General features: G+C 39.9%; 1 protein-coding gene across 1 annotated transcript in view; it reads left to right on the top strand.

The window, feature by feature from the left end:
- The first annotated feature begins 1,123 nt into the window (after positions 1-1,123).
- Positions 1,124-14,773, top strand: part of LOC109934858 (anaphase-promoting complex subunit 4-like) — a 21,273-nt gene continuing 7,623 nt past the window's right edge. Inside the window, exons 1-7 of the mRNA XM_048602001.1 lie at positions 1,124-1,185; positions 1,274-1,391; positions 2,829-2,934; positions 3,022-3,154; positions 4,835-4,909; positions 14,533-14,559; positions 14,649-14,693. Of these exons, the coding sequence (XP_048457958.1) occupies positions 1,124-1,185; positions 1,274-1,391; positions 2,829-2,934; positions 3,022-3,154; positions 4,835-4,909; positions 14,533-14,559; positions 14,649-14,693 (566 nt within the window). The remainder of the gene's footprint in view (positions 1,186-1,273; positions 1,392-2,828; positions 2,935-3,021; positions 3,155-4,834; positions 4,910-14,532; positions 14,560-14,648; positions 14,694-14,773) is intronic.

The raw sequence follows: 14,773 nt of genomic DNA, 5'->3' as shown, positions 1-14,773 counted from the left end.
TGTCTTCCATGTCCTGATTTTTGGTTACATTTGTGATCTTACTTAATCCTCTGTTGTGAAGACTGATGGAAAGTGCCTGTTCAGTTCATTTACCAATTCTCCATCTTCCATTTGTAATTATATGGATTCGCTCAACTTTAATAAATGTTATTCTTTTGTTATAGAAACTTTCGATATCTGTCATTATGTTTCTTTCATAGTCAGATTTTTCCCTCTTTAATATTTTGGTCATTTTATGCTGTTTTATTTATTCTGCCTAATTTCTGGACCTGCCATTTGTCTTTGCACATTTATATGCTTTTTCTTTGTTTGAAACCATCTTTCTAGTTAACCGCGGATGGTGGGTGCATTCCTTTGAATTTTTCATACTCTTCAGAAAATGTGTTCTGTGTATTGTGAAATATCCCCTTAAAATTTCTGCCACTGTATCTGTATTGACCTATCATTTAACCTAATTTGCCAATTCACTTGCTTTCATGCCTTCATAATTGCCCTTAGATTTAAAGCTAAAATATAGTTTTGGAGCCACTTTGCTCACTCTTACCTGAAATATAAAATTCAGTCACATTATTGCTGTCGCTGCTACCGAGGGGCGCTTACCCTATGAGGTTGTCAATTAATCCACCTCGTTGCACAATACTGGCCCAATTTAATTGATTCAGTTGGAAACATGCAAGTTTGGGGAACGTAAGATTTACTGAGTGGTTGTCGTCTTTGAGTGGTATCTTGATGTGGAGGTTTTGTACAGCTGTTTGATTGCCCTGGTTCAGATTAGAGAATCAAATATCTGTACCTTCTATTAGAGCAGAGCTTCCCAAGGTGGGGCTAAAATTTTGGATTTTGCAAGCTTCAAGGCAACTGTGGAGCACTGACTCAGTTAGAGATAGAGGTTGACTAGACGTTGGGTAACTCCTCCAGTTGGTCTGTTTTTATTTTAATTAACCTGTTCAGTCCTCTAGAGCAGGTGGGACTTGAACCCAGGCCTTCTGGCCCAGAGGTAGGGACACTTAGCCTTGAGGGCTTAATGTCCAAAAACACTTGTTTTTTCTCTTTTTTGGGGAATTCTCTGTAATAGTTGATATACTTACTGTAGGTTGTATCCTAATATCCTTGCATCTCCTAAATGAATGCCATTGTGAAAGACAAACAGAATCATGTCTACAATCTGTATTACTCTAGTAGCAAGTATGACTCTTCACAGGTCTGCAAACAGCAGAAATGTACTGTGTTTAATCTCATGAGCCGGCACTAGCCCTTTTTTTTTTGTCAACAGAGTCATCGTCATGCCACCATTTCGACAAGTTGGAGAGAAGCAACTTCCCAATGAAATACTTTACATGGTGTGGTCCCCTAAACGGGATCTCATTGCACTTGCAAACAAAACTGGAGAGGTAACTGATTTTTAAAAAAAATTATAATATCCAGAAACCGATTCAATATATGCATATTGTTGATAATTCACAATGTGAGATAAGTGAGATAATTTCCTGACTTATAAAGACTGGAGTTATATCCCACTTAAATGACCAATGTCGTGCTCTGCGACGAAGGTACAGGTGTATCCATTTAAGACTGAACTCTTGCTCATTGTAGAGAATTCAGAAAATTGGAAAGTGCTTCTAAGTTTCAAGCAGCAAATCAATGATTTGCATTCCATGGTGTTTGTTTCTCTGCAGCAGCTGTTCACGTCTGGTATGTAATAGAAGTGCAGAATTCACCTATGTTATAGAGAGAAAGATGCAGAAAATTAATGAACACAAAATAAAATCAACAATGACAAGCTTTGTAGTTCAGAAATTACTGTATATTTTAGAGCACGTGCGACTTATTGTCATAACAGAACTATTATAGTTGACCATTGTGTTGCTTGTCTGCAGATTGTGAAGGTAGGAGCTGTGTGAACGAGGGAATCCTAAGGGTTTATCGTTCTAACCTGAGCTGGAATATTGTTTACTATTCTAGGTACCATTTTTTAGGCAGCTTGTGAATGTATTGGAGGCCATGCAGAAAAGGTTCAGAAGAATGGTTCCGGAGATGAGAAACTTCAGTTACGACGATAGAGTGGAGATGTCGGGACTGGTTTCCTTGGAGAGGGGAAGGCTAAGGGAAAATATAACAGAAATTTTCAAGACCATAAGATATCTGGGCATAGATACTGTTTTCACTTTTCTTAAAAAAAAAAAACAAAAATGAAAGGGTACAGTAAGCAAAATAAGCAAATGCAATGTGAGAAAATACTTTTTCAAACCGGTGTAGTTAAGATCTTGAATACACTGCTTAGAACTGTGGTGAAGACAGGTTTGATCAAGATATTCAAGTGGGTACTAGATAGTTATTTGAATAGAAACATTGTGTACAGGGCACAAGCAAGAAAATGGCACTAAGTTCATTTGGAGAGCAGAGCAGCCTTCTTGGCCCCTGCACTGTAACAGTGCTGTGATTCTATGCTGGGGTTGCTTCGACTTGGGCTTTGTTGGTAGAGGGGGTGCTTCAGCAGTATGAAATCATGAATTAATCCCATCTTGTTGCACAATACCAGGTCAAGTACAGCCTGCTGTCTAGGTGGCTTGACCAGATACTCTTCTAAGAAGCTACCCTGAAAACCTTCTACGAACTCCTTACTTATGCTATCTTTGCTTGTCTGTCTTTCAATACATAGCTTAAAATTAGATATATTATCACTATACCTTTCTGACAAGTTCCCATTATCATCTTGCTTAATATGCCAACCTACCAAGTGGTTATTGTTCGGCAGCTTGTGCACCACTTACAAGAGCTACTCAAAATATATCAAAATTACACCATAATTATCTTTTTTAAATTTTTAGGTTTTGCTTCATCGCCTTGCCCACTTTCAACGAGTGTGGAGTTTGGCACCTAATGAAAACACAGGAAAAGAAGTAACATCGCTAGCGTGGAGGCCAGATGGAAAGGGTAAAGCACTAAATGTGCCAGAGTTCGTGATGTCTCACTTGTTAAATTGAATTTGTTTATGATCAATTCTTTTTGTTTTTCTACTAGTCTTAGCCTTTAGTCTTGCAGACACAAGACGAATTGTTTTATGTGATGTGGAAAAAGCAGAGATCCTACATTTTTTCTCCTTGGAAAACGTAGTTACCTGTATGCATTGGACTGAGGTGATGGATCCAAAGAGGTAATATAGAACATATGATCTGGCAACATCTCTGGAGAGGGAAACAGAGTTTGCATTTCAGATCTGTAACCTTGCACTAGAACAAAGTTACAAGCTTTTAATGTGATCCCTTTTCTGTCTGCGCAGGTGCTGTCTGTTGGGTGTTTGCAACATCATTTTGTTTTTATTTCACATTTCCAGCATCCTCACTATTTTGGTTTTGTATTAAAAACATTAGCCCAGTCTTAGTGCAATTAATATGTATAATAATATATAATGAAAATAATTGTTTTTTTTAAATGAATGTAGTTTTGTAAACGTTAAATCCATTATTCTTGAGTAGATTTGTAGCTTGGGTTGTGAATCCTGTGGTTGGTTGGCTCACCAAGCTGGTTCGTTAGTTTGCAGACATTTCATTACCCTGCTGGCTAACATCATCAGTGCAGCCTCCGATGAAGCGCTGTTGTTTAAAGTGCCTGGTATTTAAACTCTGGGGTCCGTTGAATTTGATTACCTCATTTCCAGTTTTCCTTCACAATTGTGTATATATAGGGTCTAATTCTACATGTTTATTGATGGACTTCTTGGTGGAGAGCCAGGCCTCTAGAAATTCCCGTACTTTTCTCTATTTGGCTTGTCCTAGGATCCTGACGTTGTCCCAATCGAACTGGTGGTTCTCCTTGTCTACGTGTATGGAGATGATTGGGACAACGTCAAGGTCCTAGGACAAACCAAACAGAGATAAGTACGGGAATTTTAGAATTCAGTACGTAGAATTAGACCCTATATATACACCACTGCAAAGAAAAAACCGTAAATGAGGTAATCAACTCCAACGGACACCAGAGTTTAAATACCAGGTGGGAAAACACAACAACGCTTCATCAGAGGCTGTACTGATGATGTTAGCCAGCAGGGTAATGAAACATCTACAAACTAACGAAGCAGCTTGGCGAGTGAGCCAACCACAGTAAATCCATTATTAGATGTTATAAGGCACTAAAGACTAAACTTGTATTAAATGTTGCAACAGCTGCTATCAAACATTTTTTGGCTATTTTAAATTTGATTTTTTTTACGTGCTGTGATCAGCTGGAAATATGAACTGACAGTGACATGGGGAAGGCAATAGGACATATAAGAGTTCAGTGAATGATGGGCCCTATAATTGATCTCTTTAACCACTGTGATTTAATGATTGACAAAGAAATCGGAAGGAAAGAGAAGCAGTGTGACATATAGCATGCATGTTAAAGTCAATTCGGTCCACAAATAAAGAGAAACGATTGGATTAAGAGAGAAAAGAGCCATCAACCTTGTTATGCATTGCTACAGTGGAAATCATTCCTGACAGAACACTTAACTCACTTTTTTCCGACAATGAGATTGTAGATGTTTGTAAATGGTTTTACACATAATGCACCATAGTAGAAAAAAACCTTGCATAATATACTGAGCGGTCATAGTTTAATTCATTTCATTTTGTTCTGTTAGTACAGTCTAACCCCAAGTAACATGAGCAAAGATGTACAAGGAAGTCACCTGTTCCTTTAAGTAGACATGTTGTGAAGAAATCAATGAAAATATGCAGGGAATAAAACAAGCTTCTAAGTGATCGATAATGTGAAGAATAAATGTAGTTGATATCTGACTATTTCAGATTATTGTTTAATATCTACTGTTCTGAACACTTCTTTTCAGTGCTCCTACCCCAGTCAGTTTACTAGATGAAGAGGGAAGCCTTTTCTTGCCCAAGTTGCCTGCATTACCAAAAAGGTAAATTGAATGAGATGTGACTAAAATGAAAATGGTGATATGGCATTAACCCAAATTTCACAGTTGTAACAGCAAAGTGCCTTTTTTTTAATTTCAAAAGTATACTTTATTCATAAAAGGACTTTGCATATGTACATAGTCACAAACGCAGTTCAGTTCTGTACAGTAGCATTTCAAGGAAACAAACTTATTGGAATTTGACTCTATGCAAACAAACCTAACACATCTCTTACACATAGAACACAATGTTTAAATGCATTTCAGGCACAAGGAGGGTCTGATCACTGAACAGGCCCCCCCCATTTAACTTCAGCAGGAAGACCTTACTCAGTGGTCTTTTGTCATTACAACTATGAAACTGATAGCAACTTCTGGCATTTGCACATAGAACAGTGCAGCACAGGAACAGGCCCTTTGGTCACCATGTCTGCGCTAACCAAGATGCCATTCTAAAGTAAAGCCCCCATCTACCTGCGCTGAACATCTTCACTTAAACAGAAAAACTCAGCTTGCTCACTGGATGCTACTCCACAGGATGCTCTGTTAAAGTATCTTCAAATGGTACTCTTTAACCCAATCCTTGTCATTCTGCAACTATGTTTATTTAATGTCTATCTTATTTATTCAGCTACAGAGCCTTTATTTTGATTTTTGTTATCTTTGTAGCACCTGCCCTTGAATGCTGATATGATATTAGACTTGTTTTTTCTGTCTCTTCCTGGCATTCTCTGTATTAGTATTTTGCTTTCCTTCCTCAATTATAGCTCTTGATTAGTTACATTTATCCAAGCTTGATCCTTCCCACCGTTCGTTTACTTTAAAGCCCTCCATACTTCCCGCACCAGTACAGTTCAAATATTGAACATTCCAACCGTACAGATAGCACTACCCTGCAACCCCCACCCCACCCCGGTGCAAATGTACCACAAACCTGAACCTACTGCTCCTACACTAGTCTTTGAACCGCACATTCACTGCTCTAATCTTATTCATCCTATACCAATTCCCTTGTTGCCTACGTAGAAATCCAAAGATTAATAGCTTTTGAGGTTCTGCTTTTCAGTTTAACACCTGCTTTCTCATACTGCCTCCACAGTACCTGTTTCCTGTGCTACCGATGTTGTTGGTACCGATGTGGATTATGCCATTTGGTCCTCCCATTTCCAATGCAAGGTCCTCTGCAGCCCAGAACAAACTTCCTGATCTTAGCAGTTTGAGCCATAAAGATTTCAACTCAGCATTCTGTCAAATACAGACTGTTTGAGTTGGATTACATACAAAGAGGAGTGAAGAATGCATTACAGGAAATAGTAGTAGAGATGGCATGGTTATACACTGCATATTATATACACTATTGGATGAACCTGTTTGTAGTATTATGTTCAATATTGGAATTTGAGGGCAAAAATAATGTATTATGGTGGTAACAGCTATTAAAACAAGGAGGAAGTTTAAAAAAATATAACTTGGCAGATAGGCTTCAGAATGTCAAGGTGTCAGCTTCATCCTCTAATGTCCTCACTTCATTGAATTTTTGGCTTGTCATAATGCTCAGCTCCTCCTCTGTAGCTTTCACTTCTGTGTCTACTTTGTTGGCCAGGAATTTTCCCACCACACAATTGTCTCTTACTGCTGTCTTCAGAGTTTCCCTTTTCTCTGGATGCCTCCCTTTGGTCTCTTGCTAAACTGTTGGAGATGATATCATTCAGATGAGATGTTAAACCAAAGCTCCACCTGTTCTCTCAGATGTAAAAGATCCCAAGACACTACTTCAAAGAGGACCAGGGAAATTATCACCAGAGTATTGTCAATGTTTATCATTCAGTCAGCGTCACAAAATCATGTTATCTGGTCATTGTCACACTGATGTTTGTGGGAGCTTGGGGAGGTAATGGGACTTAGTGGTATTATCACTAATTAGTAATCTGGAGACCCAAATAATGTTCTGGGGACCTGGGTTCAAATCATGCCATGACTGATGAAAATCTGGAATTAAAAGCCGAATAATGACCATGAGTCTATCGTCGATTGTCAGGAAAAACCCATGTAGTTCACTAATGACCTTTAGAGAAGGAAATCTGCCATCCTTACCTGGGATGGCCTACGTGTGACTCCAGATCCACAGCAGTGTGGTTGACTCTCAACCTCCTCCCCCAACCCCTTAAGCAATTAGGGTAGCCAGTGAATACTGGCCAAGCTGTGACGCCCACATCCTGTGATTGGATGAATCAAAAAAAAGCTTGTTCACAAATTGGCTCCTGAGTTTCCCACAGTAAGGCAGTGATGCCATTGCAAAAGTTCCTGGTTAATTGCAAAGCACGTTGGGAGGCAAATCATGAAAGGTACTACATAATTGCAATTTTTTTTTCCTTTTCATTGTACCCTGTTTAGGCCTTTTAATTCAGCTCAATCACTGTAACTTCCCTCTGAACTTGCAGTATTCCACTCACTATGGCCTGACCTTAACATGTCATTAAATATGCTGACAAATTGGCGATTTGGCATACTCATCTTTATGCTGAAGGTGTGAGACAGCAACCCTCCAATAGGATCACCAACCTCCTCCAGACTGTGCCATAAAAGAAACGTAAAGCTATTGGTTTCCCAGACTCGCTGAATTTGTCTCTTCTGGAGATATTTTTCCAGTCCCGCCACCACCCCCCCTCCCCCCACCCCCACCTCCACCTCCAGCACCAATAACCTGCTTTTGTCTCCTTCCCAGATCCACAAACAGGACTGCCCTCATAGACCTGTGGTTGGAGCTTGTTCTTGCCCCATGGAACTTATTTCATCCTATCTTGAATTTTCTTTGTTCACCTTTGTTCATTTTTTCATACCTATATCTAAGAGCCATCTGATACTCTCTGCAACTTCTTGGCCCTGAACATCTCTTTTTCACCATTGATATTCAGTCTCCGCATGTGCATACCCAGCAATATAGGCAGTGCGCCTCCTTCCACTTGAAGTTATGAGGGCCATATCCACCACCACCCTCCTCCCCTGGGCTCAAGTTGTTATTAAAATTCACAACTCCTCCTTTGAACCTCCATCTTTCTCCAAATTATAGGGATGAGAACTTCCTATGAGTCAGCGAAATGTCTGCCTTTTTTGTGGGATGAGTAGAATATTGTTTGTTCCAGTCCTGCTGTTGGTTCCATTGTTTATGTCTTTTTCTGATACCTTCATAACTGTGGTGGTGCAGCTTTTTGTTCTTGCCCTTTAGTGGAAAATTTCATTAACGTCACTTCTAATTTTCATCCTTGTTGCCAATGTCTACTGTTCAATCCCCTCCCCTCCGATACAGCTACTGGAGGTACAACAGTTGCCCTTTTTACTTCCTATAAGGTCTAAAAGCCTCCTTTCAGATAAAACACTGCCTTGTACTTCTTTCAATTTAGTAAATTCCTCAAAAACCATCTCTTACTTTCTTTTCTCAGAATCACCCCTTTCTCTCATCTATCATCCCTTTGCTTTTTTAACATGTCTGCTTCCCAGCGGCAGGAGTTGCCCCTTGATTCAAGGGTGATGTCTGCTTAGGGTTACAATTTTATGCCATGACTCCGCATGTGACAGAATCACTCAATTTTCAACCCCTTGGACGTTGCGTATAAGGGGTTGACTGTTTCATAAGATAGTGGGATCTGGAGTGCAGAATTGCATTCCATTTCTTCCCTTCCCTGCTGCCCTTCGTTAAGGCATTGGGACTCAAAGCTCATTACAACTTAATACACAAGGGTGTCGTCATTCAGAATGCTGCTTACAGTCATTAAGATCACTGCTGCAATTGTTTAAAGAATGTTTGTGTCTTCAGAGAGTGTTGGCCATTTGAAACTTGATGGATCAAGACATGGTATAGGCAATGGTTTTTGACCATCTGAACACAGTGTCTAGTCCATCAAAATTGATTTTGCAGTTTTGTCTGATTGCTTTTGGACCCTGCTTCAAGAAAGATACTGGTGTTTGTTCAGTATCTTCCCATTGCATTGGAGCATTTGACGGAGGCATTGCTGATGAAATTACTCTGGTGTTCTTGCGTGTCTGATACACAGTCCAGGTTTCATAGCAGCGCAGGTGAGCAGTGATGATAACTATTTTTAAGTTACATGGGTCTTTATCATTAATCAATCACTGCCATAATTTGTAAAAAGCTGCACTGGCGCAGCTGATCTGGTGTTGGATTTTCTCATCAATGTCTGCCAAGATACAGGAAGTGTTCATCATATTACTTCTAGATGGCCTTTTAGATAGTGGATAGGCTTTGAGGAGTCAGCAAGAATCCTGCTGCAGGATTCCTTGACTCTGACAATACTGTTGTAGCCATTGTATTTTTATGGCTAGGCATGTTCATTTCTGGTAATGGTAACAGTCAGGATATGGATTGTGAAGGATGATGGCAGGATTCTCTCTTGTTGAAGATGGGCATTTTCTGACACTTGTGTGGCATGAATGTTCATTGCCACATGTCAGCTCAAATCAGGATATTATACTGATTTTGTTGCATTTGGACATGGCTGTTACTGTGTCTGGAGAATTGTGAATGATGCTGAACATTATTAAATCATTAACAAACATCCCCAGCTCTGATCTTTGAATGGTGTGAAGGCCATTGAAGCAGCTGGAGATGACTGGGTGTAGGACACTACCCTGAGGAACTCGTACAGAAATGTCCTTGAGCTGAGGTGACTGATCTCCAACAACCACAACCATATTCTTTAGTATCGGATTGACTCCAACGTCTGGAGAATTCCTTTTGCTATTGACTTGTTTCACTCGGTCTCCCGGAGGCCACACTTGATCAAATGCAGCCTAAATGTCAAGAGCAGTTACTCAGCTCCTTTGTCCACTTTTTGAACTAAGGCTGTAGTCAGGAACTCTGTGACCCTAGCATAACCCAAACCAAGTTTCAGTAAGTAGGTTATGACGAAATAAGTGCTGCTTGATAGTGCTGTTAATAATACCTTTAATCACTTTGATGATTGACAGTAGACTGATGGGGCAATAATTGGCCAGGTTAGATTTGTCTTGCATTGTGTGTACAGGACATAGCTGGGCAATTTTCCACATTATAGCTAATGATCAGCTTGGGTTGGGGTGCAGCAAATTCTTAATCACAGGTCTTCGTGCTCTCAGGGCCATAGCCATTCCAGTATCCAGTGCCTCCAGCCTTTTCTTAATATAACATGAAGTTAATCAAATTGGCAAGAGACTGGCAGTTGTGATGCTAGGGACCAGAGAAAGAGGCCAAGATGGATTGTCAAGTTGATGCTTCTGGCTGAAAAATGTTGTAAATGCTTCAGCCTTATGTTTTGCACTGCACTGGACCCCCCACCAACTCTATTATTGAGGATGGAGACATTTGTGGAACCACAACCAGTGAGTTGTAGAGTCATAGTACAATTGCATACCACCATTCACAACTAGATGTGGCAGAACTGCAGAATTAGATTTGGCCTTTGCTTGTGATATCACCTAGCTCAGCTCATCACTTGCTACTTATGCTCTTTGGTATGAAAGTAGTCCTGTTGAGTAGCTTCACCAGGTTGATACTCTAGTACGTGGTAATCAGCAGGAGCTTTCCTTGTCCACATTTGACTGGATGCCATCATGGAGCCTGGAGTCAATGTTGAGAACTCCCAGGACAATTCTGTCATGACTGCATATCACTGTGCAGCTACCTCTGGTGAGTCTATCCAGGTGGAGAAGGCATACCCAGGAACTGTTGGCTGGAACATTGTGTGTAAGGTACAATTCCGAGAGTATGATTGTTTTGGTCTATTGCTTTGCTAGCCAGTGAAATAGCTCTCCCAGGTTTGGCATTAGCTGCCAGATATTAATAAAGAGGACATTGCAGGGTTGGTTGCCAGGGATGTGTTTGCCATGTTGTTTCTGGTGCCGTGATCAATGCCAAGTGGTCCATTCAGTGTCATTCCTTTTTTTCCTTTCTAGCAGTTGATACAACTGAATGGCTTGCTAGGCCAGTTGTGAAGTCAATTAAGAGTCAACCACATTGCTGAGTGTCTGTGGTCACATGTAGGTCTGACCATGGATAGCAGATTTCTTTTTATTTGAAGGTGAGAAAGTCTAATGTCAGTTATATGAAGGCTTCCAGAAGGGCCAGTAAGATTCTCAAGAAAGGGCATTGAAGCCACAGTTGAATTAAGCCTTAAAGATGTGAAATAGGAGGGAATTCTCTTGTGTTCGTACTATAAAGCAGTATTTCTGATATTAATGGGATTGTACTTTTACTGTGTGATTTGAAATCTTTAAACATGTGTTATGTCGATGGTTTGGTTTATTCATTTCTTTTGTGTAATGGTAGACCAATTAAATACATATTTTGGCTCTGCCTTCATAAAGAAGGACACAAATAGTGTCCTGAAAATGTTGGGGAACAAAAGAAGGAATTCATTATTAATAGGGAAATTGATGGGACTAAAGGCTGACAAATTCTCTAGACCCTGGAACAGTTCCTATGGTCTGAAGGGTAACTAATCCACTGTTTAAAAAAGGAGATGGAGAGAAACAGGAAATTAGAGACTAGTTAGCCTTGCATCGAGAGTAAGGAAAATGCTGGAGTCCGTTATAATGGATTTAATAGCAGAGCTCTTGGAAAACAGTGACGAGATAGGACAGAGTCAGTATGGACTTACGAATGGGAAATTATGCGTGACAAATCTACTGAAGTTTTTCAAGAATGTAACTGGAAGAGTTTATGGAGGGGAGGGCAACCAGTGGATGTGGTTTTCTTGGACTTTCAGAAGGTGTTTAATAAGTCCCACAAAGGAAATTAGCATGTAACGCTAAAGCGTATGGTATTAGAGGTAGTGGACTGACATGGGTGGAGAACTGGTTGGCAGATAGCAAACAAAGAAGAATACACAGGTCATTTTCTGAGTGGCAGCCATTGACCATTGGATACAGAAGGTATCAATATTCAGACTGCAACTCTTCACAATATATGTTAATGATTTCAATGAGGGAACTAAATGTAATATCTCCAGGTGTGCAGACAACACAAAGGTGGATGGGAGGATGAGCTGTGAGGAGGTTGCAGAGATGCTTCATTGTGATTTGGACAAGTTGAGCGAGTATGAAAATGCGTTGCAGACAAAGGATAATGTGGATAAATGTGAGGTTATCCATTTTGATAGTAAAAATAGGAATCAAAAACAGTAATTTTAAAAGCTAATAGATTGGGAAAGGAGGTCATGTAACAACACATGGTGTTCTTGTACACCAATTGCTGGAAATAAATATGCGGGTGCAGCAGGCAGGGAGGAAAGCAAATGGTATGTTGGCCTTTGTAGTGAGATAATTAGCGAACAGGAGCAGGCATGTCTTGCTGCGTTAGTACTGGAATTCGGTGATACTACACCTGGAGTATTGTGTGTAGTTTCGATCTCCTTATCTGGCTATGGAGGGAGTATGATGAAGATTTACCAGACTAATTCCTGGGATGGCAGCACTGACATACGAAAAGAGATTGGACTGTATTCGCCAGAGTTTAGATGAATAGAGGGGCATCTCATTGAAATCTATAAAATCCTAACAGGACAAGACCGGGAAAATGAAGGAAAGATGTTCCTGATGACTGGGGAGTCCAGAACAAGGGGTCCCAGTTTAAGAATATGGGGTAAGCCATTTAGAACCTAGGTGAGGTGAAATTTCTTCACCCAGAGAGTTGTCAGCCTGTGGAATTCTCTGCCACAGAAACCGAATGAGGCCAAAATGTTGAGTGTTTTCGAGAAGGAGATAGGTATAACTGTAGGGGCAAAACGGATCAGTGCATATGGGGAGAAACCAGGAGCAGGATACTGATTTGGATGATCAGCCATGATCATATTGAATGGCAGTGGAGGCTCAAGTGACAGAATTGCCTACTCCTGTTCCTATTTACCGTGCTTCTATGAAACTATTTTATGGTTAAAATGAAATCACCAACACCGCATGATTGTGTTTCAATGAAAGCCTATTTCATTAAAATAAAAACAAAAGCTAGATAACATTCTTTAAAGAAAAGTCAATGTGACCTATCTCCAGAAACATTTTTGACATAATGTCTAGAATCTGTACAGTAAGGAAAGTATGTAGTTTCATTAAAATGTGTGTGGAATCATTATTTATTTAAAAATATTTACTAATGTTTTATAATGTGCACTAACCTTTTATTCTTTCTTGGAATGTAAGCATTGCTGGTGACACTAGTGTTAATTCCCCATCCCTAACTGTTCTTTAGTTGAATGACTTGCTAGGTCATTTAAGAGCTGAGCTAAGAGTCAGTCGTATTGCTGTGGCCCTGGAGTCATAAGTACTCCAGACTTAGTCGTTGAGATGTACAGTTTGGAAGCAGACCCTCTGTCCACCTTGTCCAGGTCGACCAGATATCCTGAATTAATCTAGTCTCATTTGCTAGCATGTGGCCCATATCCTTCTAAACCCTTCCTATCCATATACCTATCCAGATGCCTTTTAAATGTTGTAATTGTACCAGCCTCCACCACTTCCTCTGGCAATTCATTGCATATCCACACTACCCCCTGTGTGAAAAAGTTGCCCATTACGTCCCTTTTAAATCTTTCCCCTCTCACCTCTCAGCCCCCGATGCTCCAGGGAAAATAGCCCCAGGCTATTTAGCCTCTTCCTTTTCCTCAAACCTTCCAATCCTGGCAACATCCTTGTAAATCTTCTCTGAACCCTTTCAAGTAACACAACATCTTTCCTATTGCAGGGAGACTAGAATTGAATGCAGTATTCCAAAAATGGCTGAACCAATGTCCTGTACAGCTGCAACATCACCTCCAAACTCCTATACTTAATGCACTGACCAATAAAGGCAAGCATACCAAACAGTTCCTTCACTACCCTGTCTACCTGCAACTTCACTTTCAAGGAACTATGAACCTGCTCTCCAAGGTCTCTTTGTTCAGAAACACTCCGCAGGTCCTTACCATTAAGTGTATATGTCCTACCCTGATTTGCCATTCCAAAATGCACCTCTCACGGATTTCCTTCACTCAAAAGCATTAGTAAACCAGGTGAGTTTTCAAAACAATCTATAATCAACTACAATACTGAGATTAGCTTTCAATTCGACAGTTGTTAATTGAATTGAAATTCTACCATGTGCTGTGGTGGGATTTGAATTCATGACCCCAGGGCATTATCTGGATCTCTGAATTGCTAATCTAGTTACATTATCACTATGCCACTCTCTTCCTGCATCCCTGCAAAGAGATCAAGTATAATTTTCTAGAATAATAATAAATGTGACCTGGTGACATTTGATGTGGAAGCAAAACCAACAGGAAGAGAGGTAGGAAAGGTTAAGAGGGATATGGGCCAAATACAGGCAAATGTGTCCAATTTAGTTTGGGAAACCTGGTTGGCATGGACAAATTGGATTGAGCAGTCTGTTTCCATGCAGCTTTAAGAAGAGATTTTCTAATATATTTTTGGAATATATTTCTGATGAATCTTCTATTTCATCACTCCCTCACATACTTACTGTTATGTGGGTTACTCATAATTGTACAATTATGTTAAGAATTGGCAATACTGCACCCATTTGTATTTGACATATTTTCCTAATGCACGTGCTTGTTTTTTTTTTTCTGTCTTATCAGTTATAGTACCTCTGCAAAGATTTTCAGGTATGTCAAATGCCTTTGAAATCCATAGTTTTTAAAAATTAGCCTTAACTATTTCATTAGCACTAACAAGCATTTTCTCTTCTTTTAAGTGAAGAAAAAGCAGATGAAGTCACAAAGCTATTAGGTGACAAAAGGTATTTTTTCTTCTTCCATTTCGAAAAATGAAATGCTTTAATATGTGGTATAACAAGGTGTAGAGCTGGATGAACACAGC

This window comes from Rhincodon typus, chromosome 1, assembly GCF_021869965.1.
Source record: "Rhincodon typus isolate 14 chromosome 1, sRhiTyp1.1, whole genome shotgun sequence".
Taxonomy (NCBI): Eukaryota; Metazoa; Chordata; class Chondrichthyes; order Orectolobiformes; family Rhincodontidae; genus Rhincodon; species Rhincodon typus.
The sequence above is the reverse complement of the archived record's forward strand: the minus strand, read 5'-3'. Positions and strand labels throughout refer to the sequence as shown.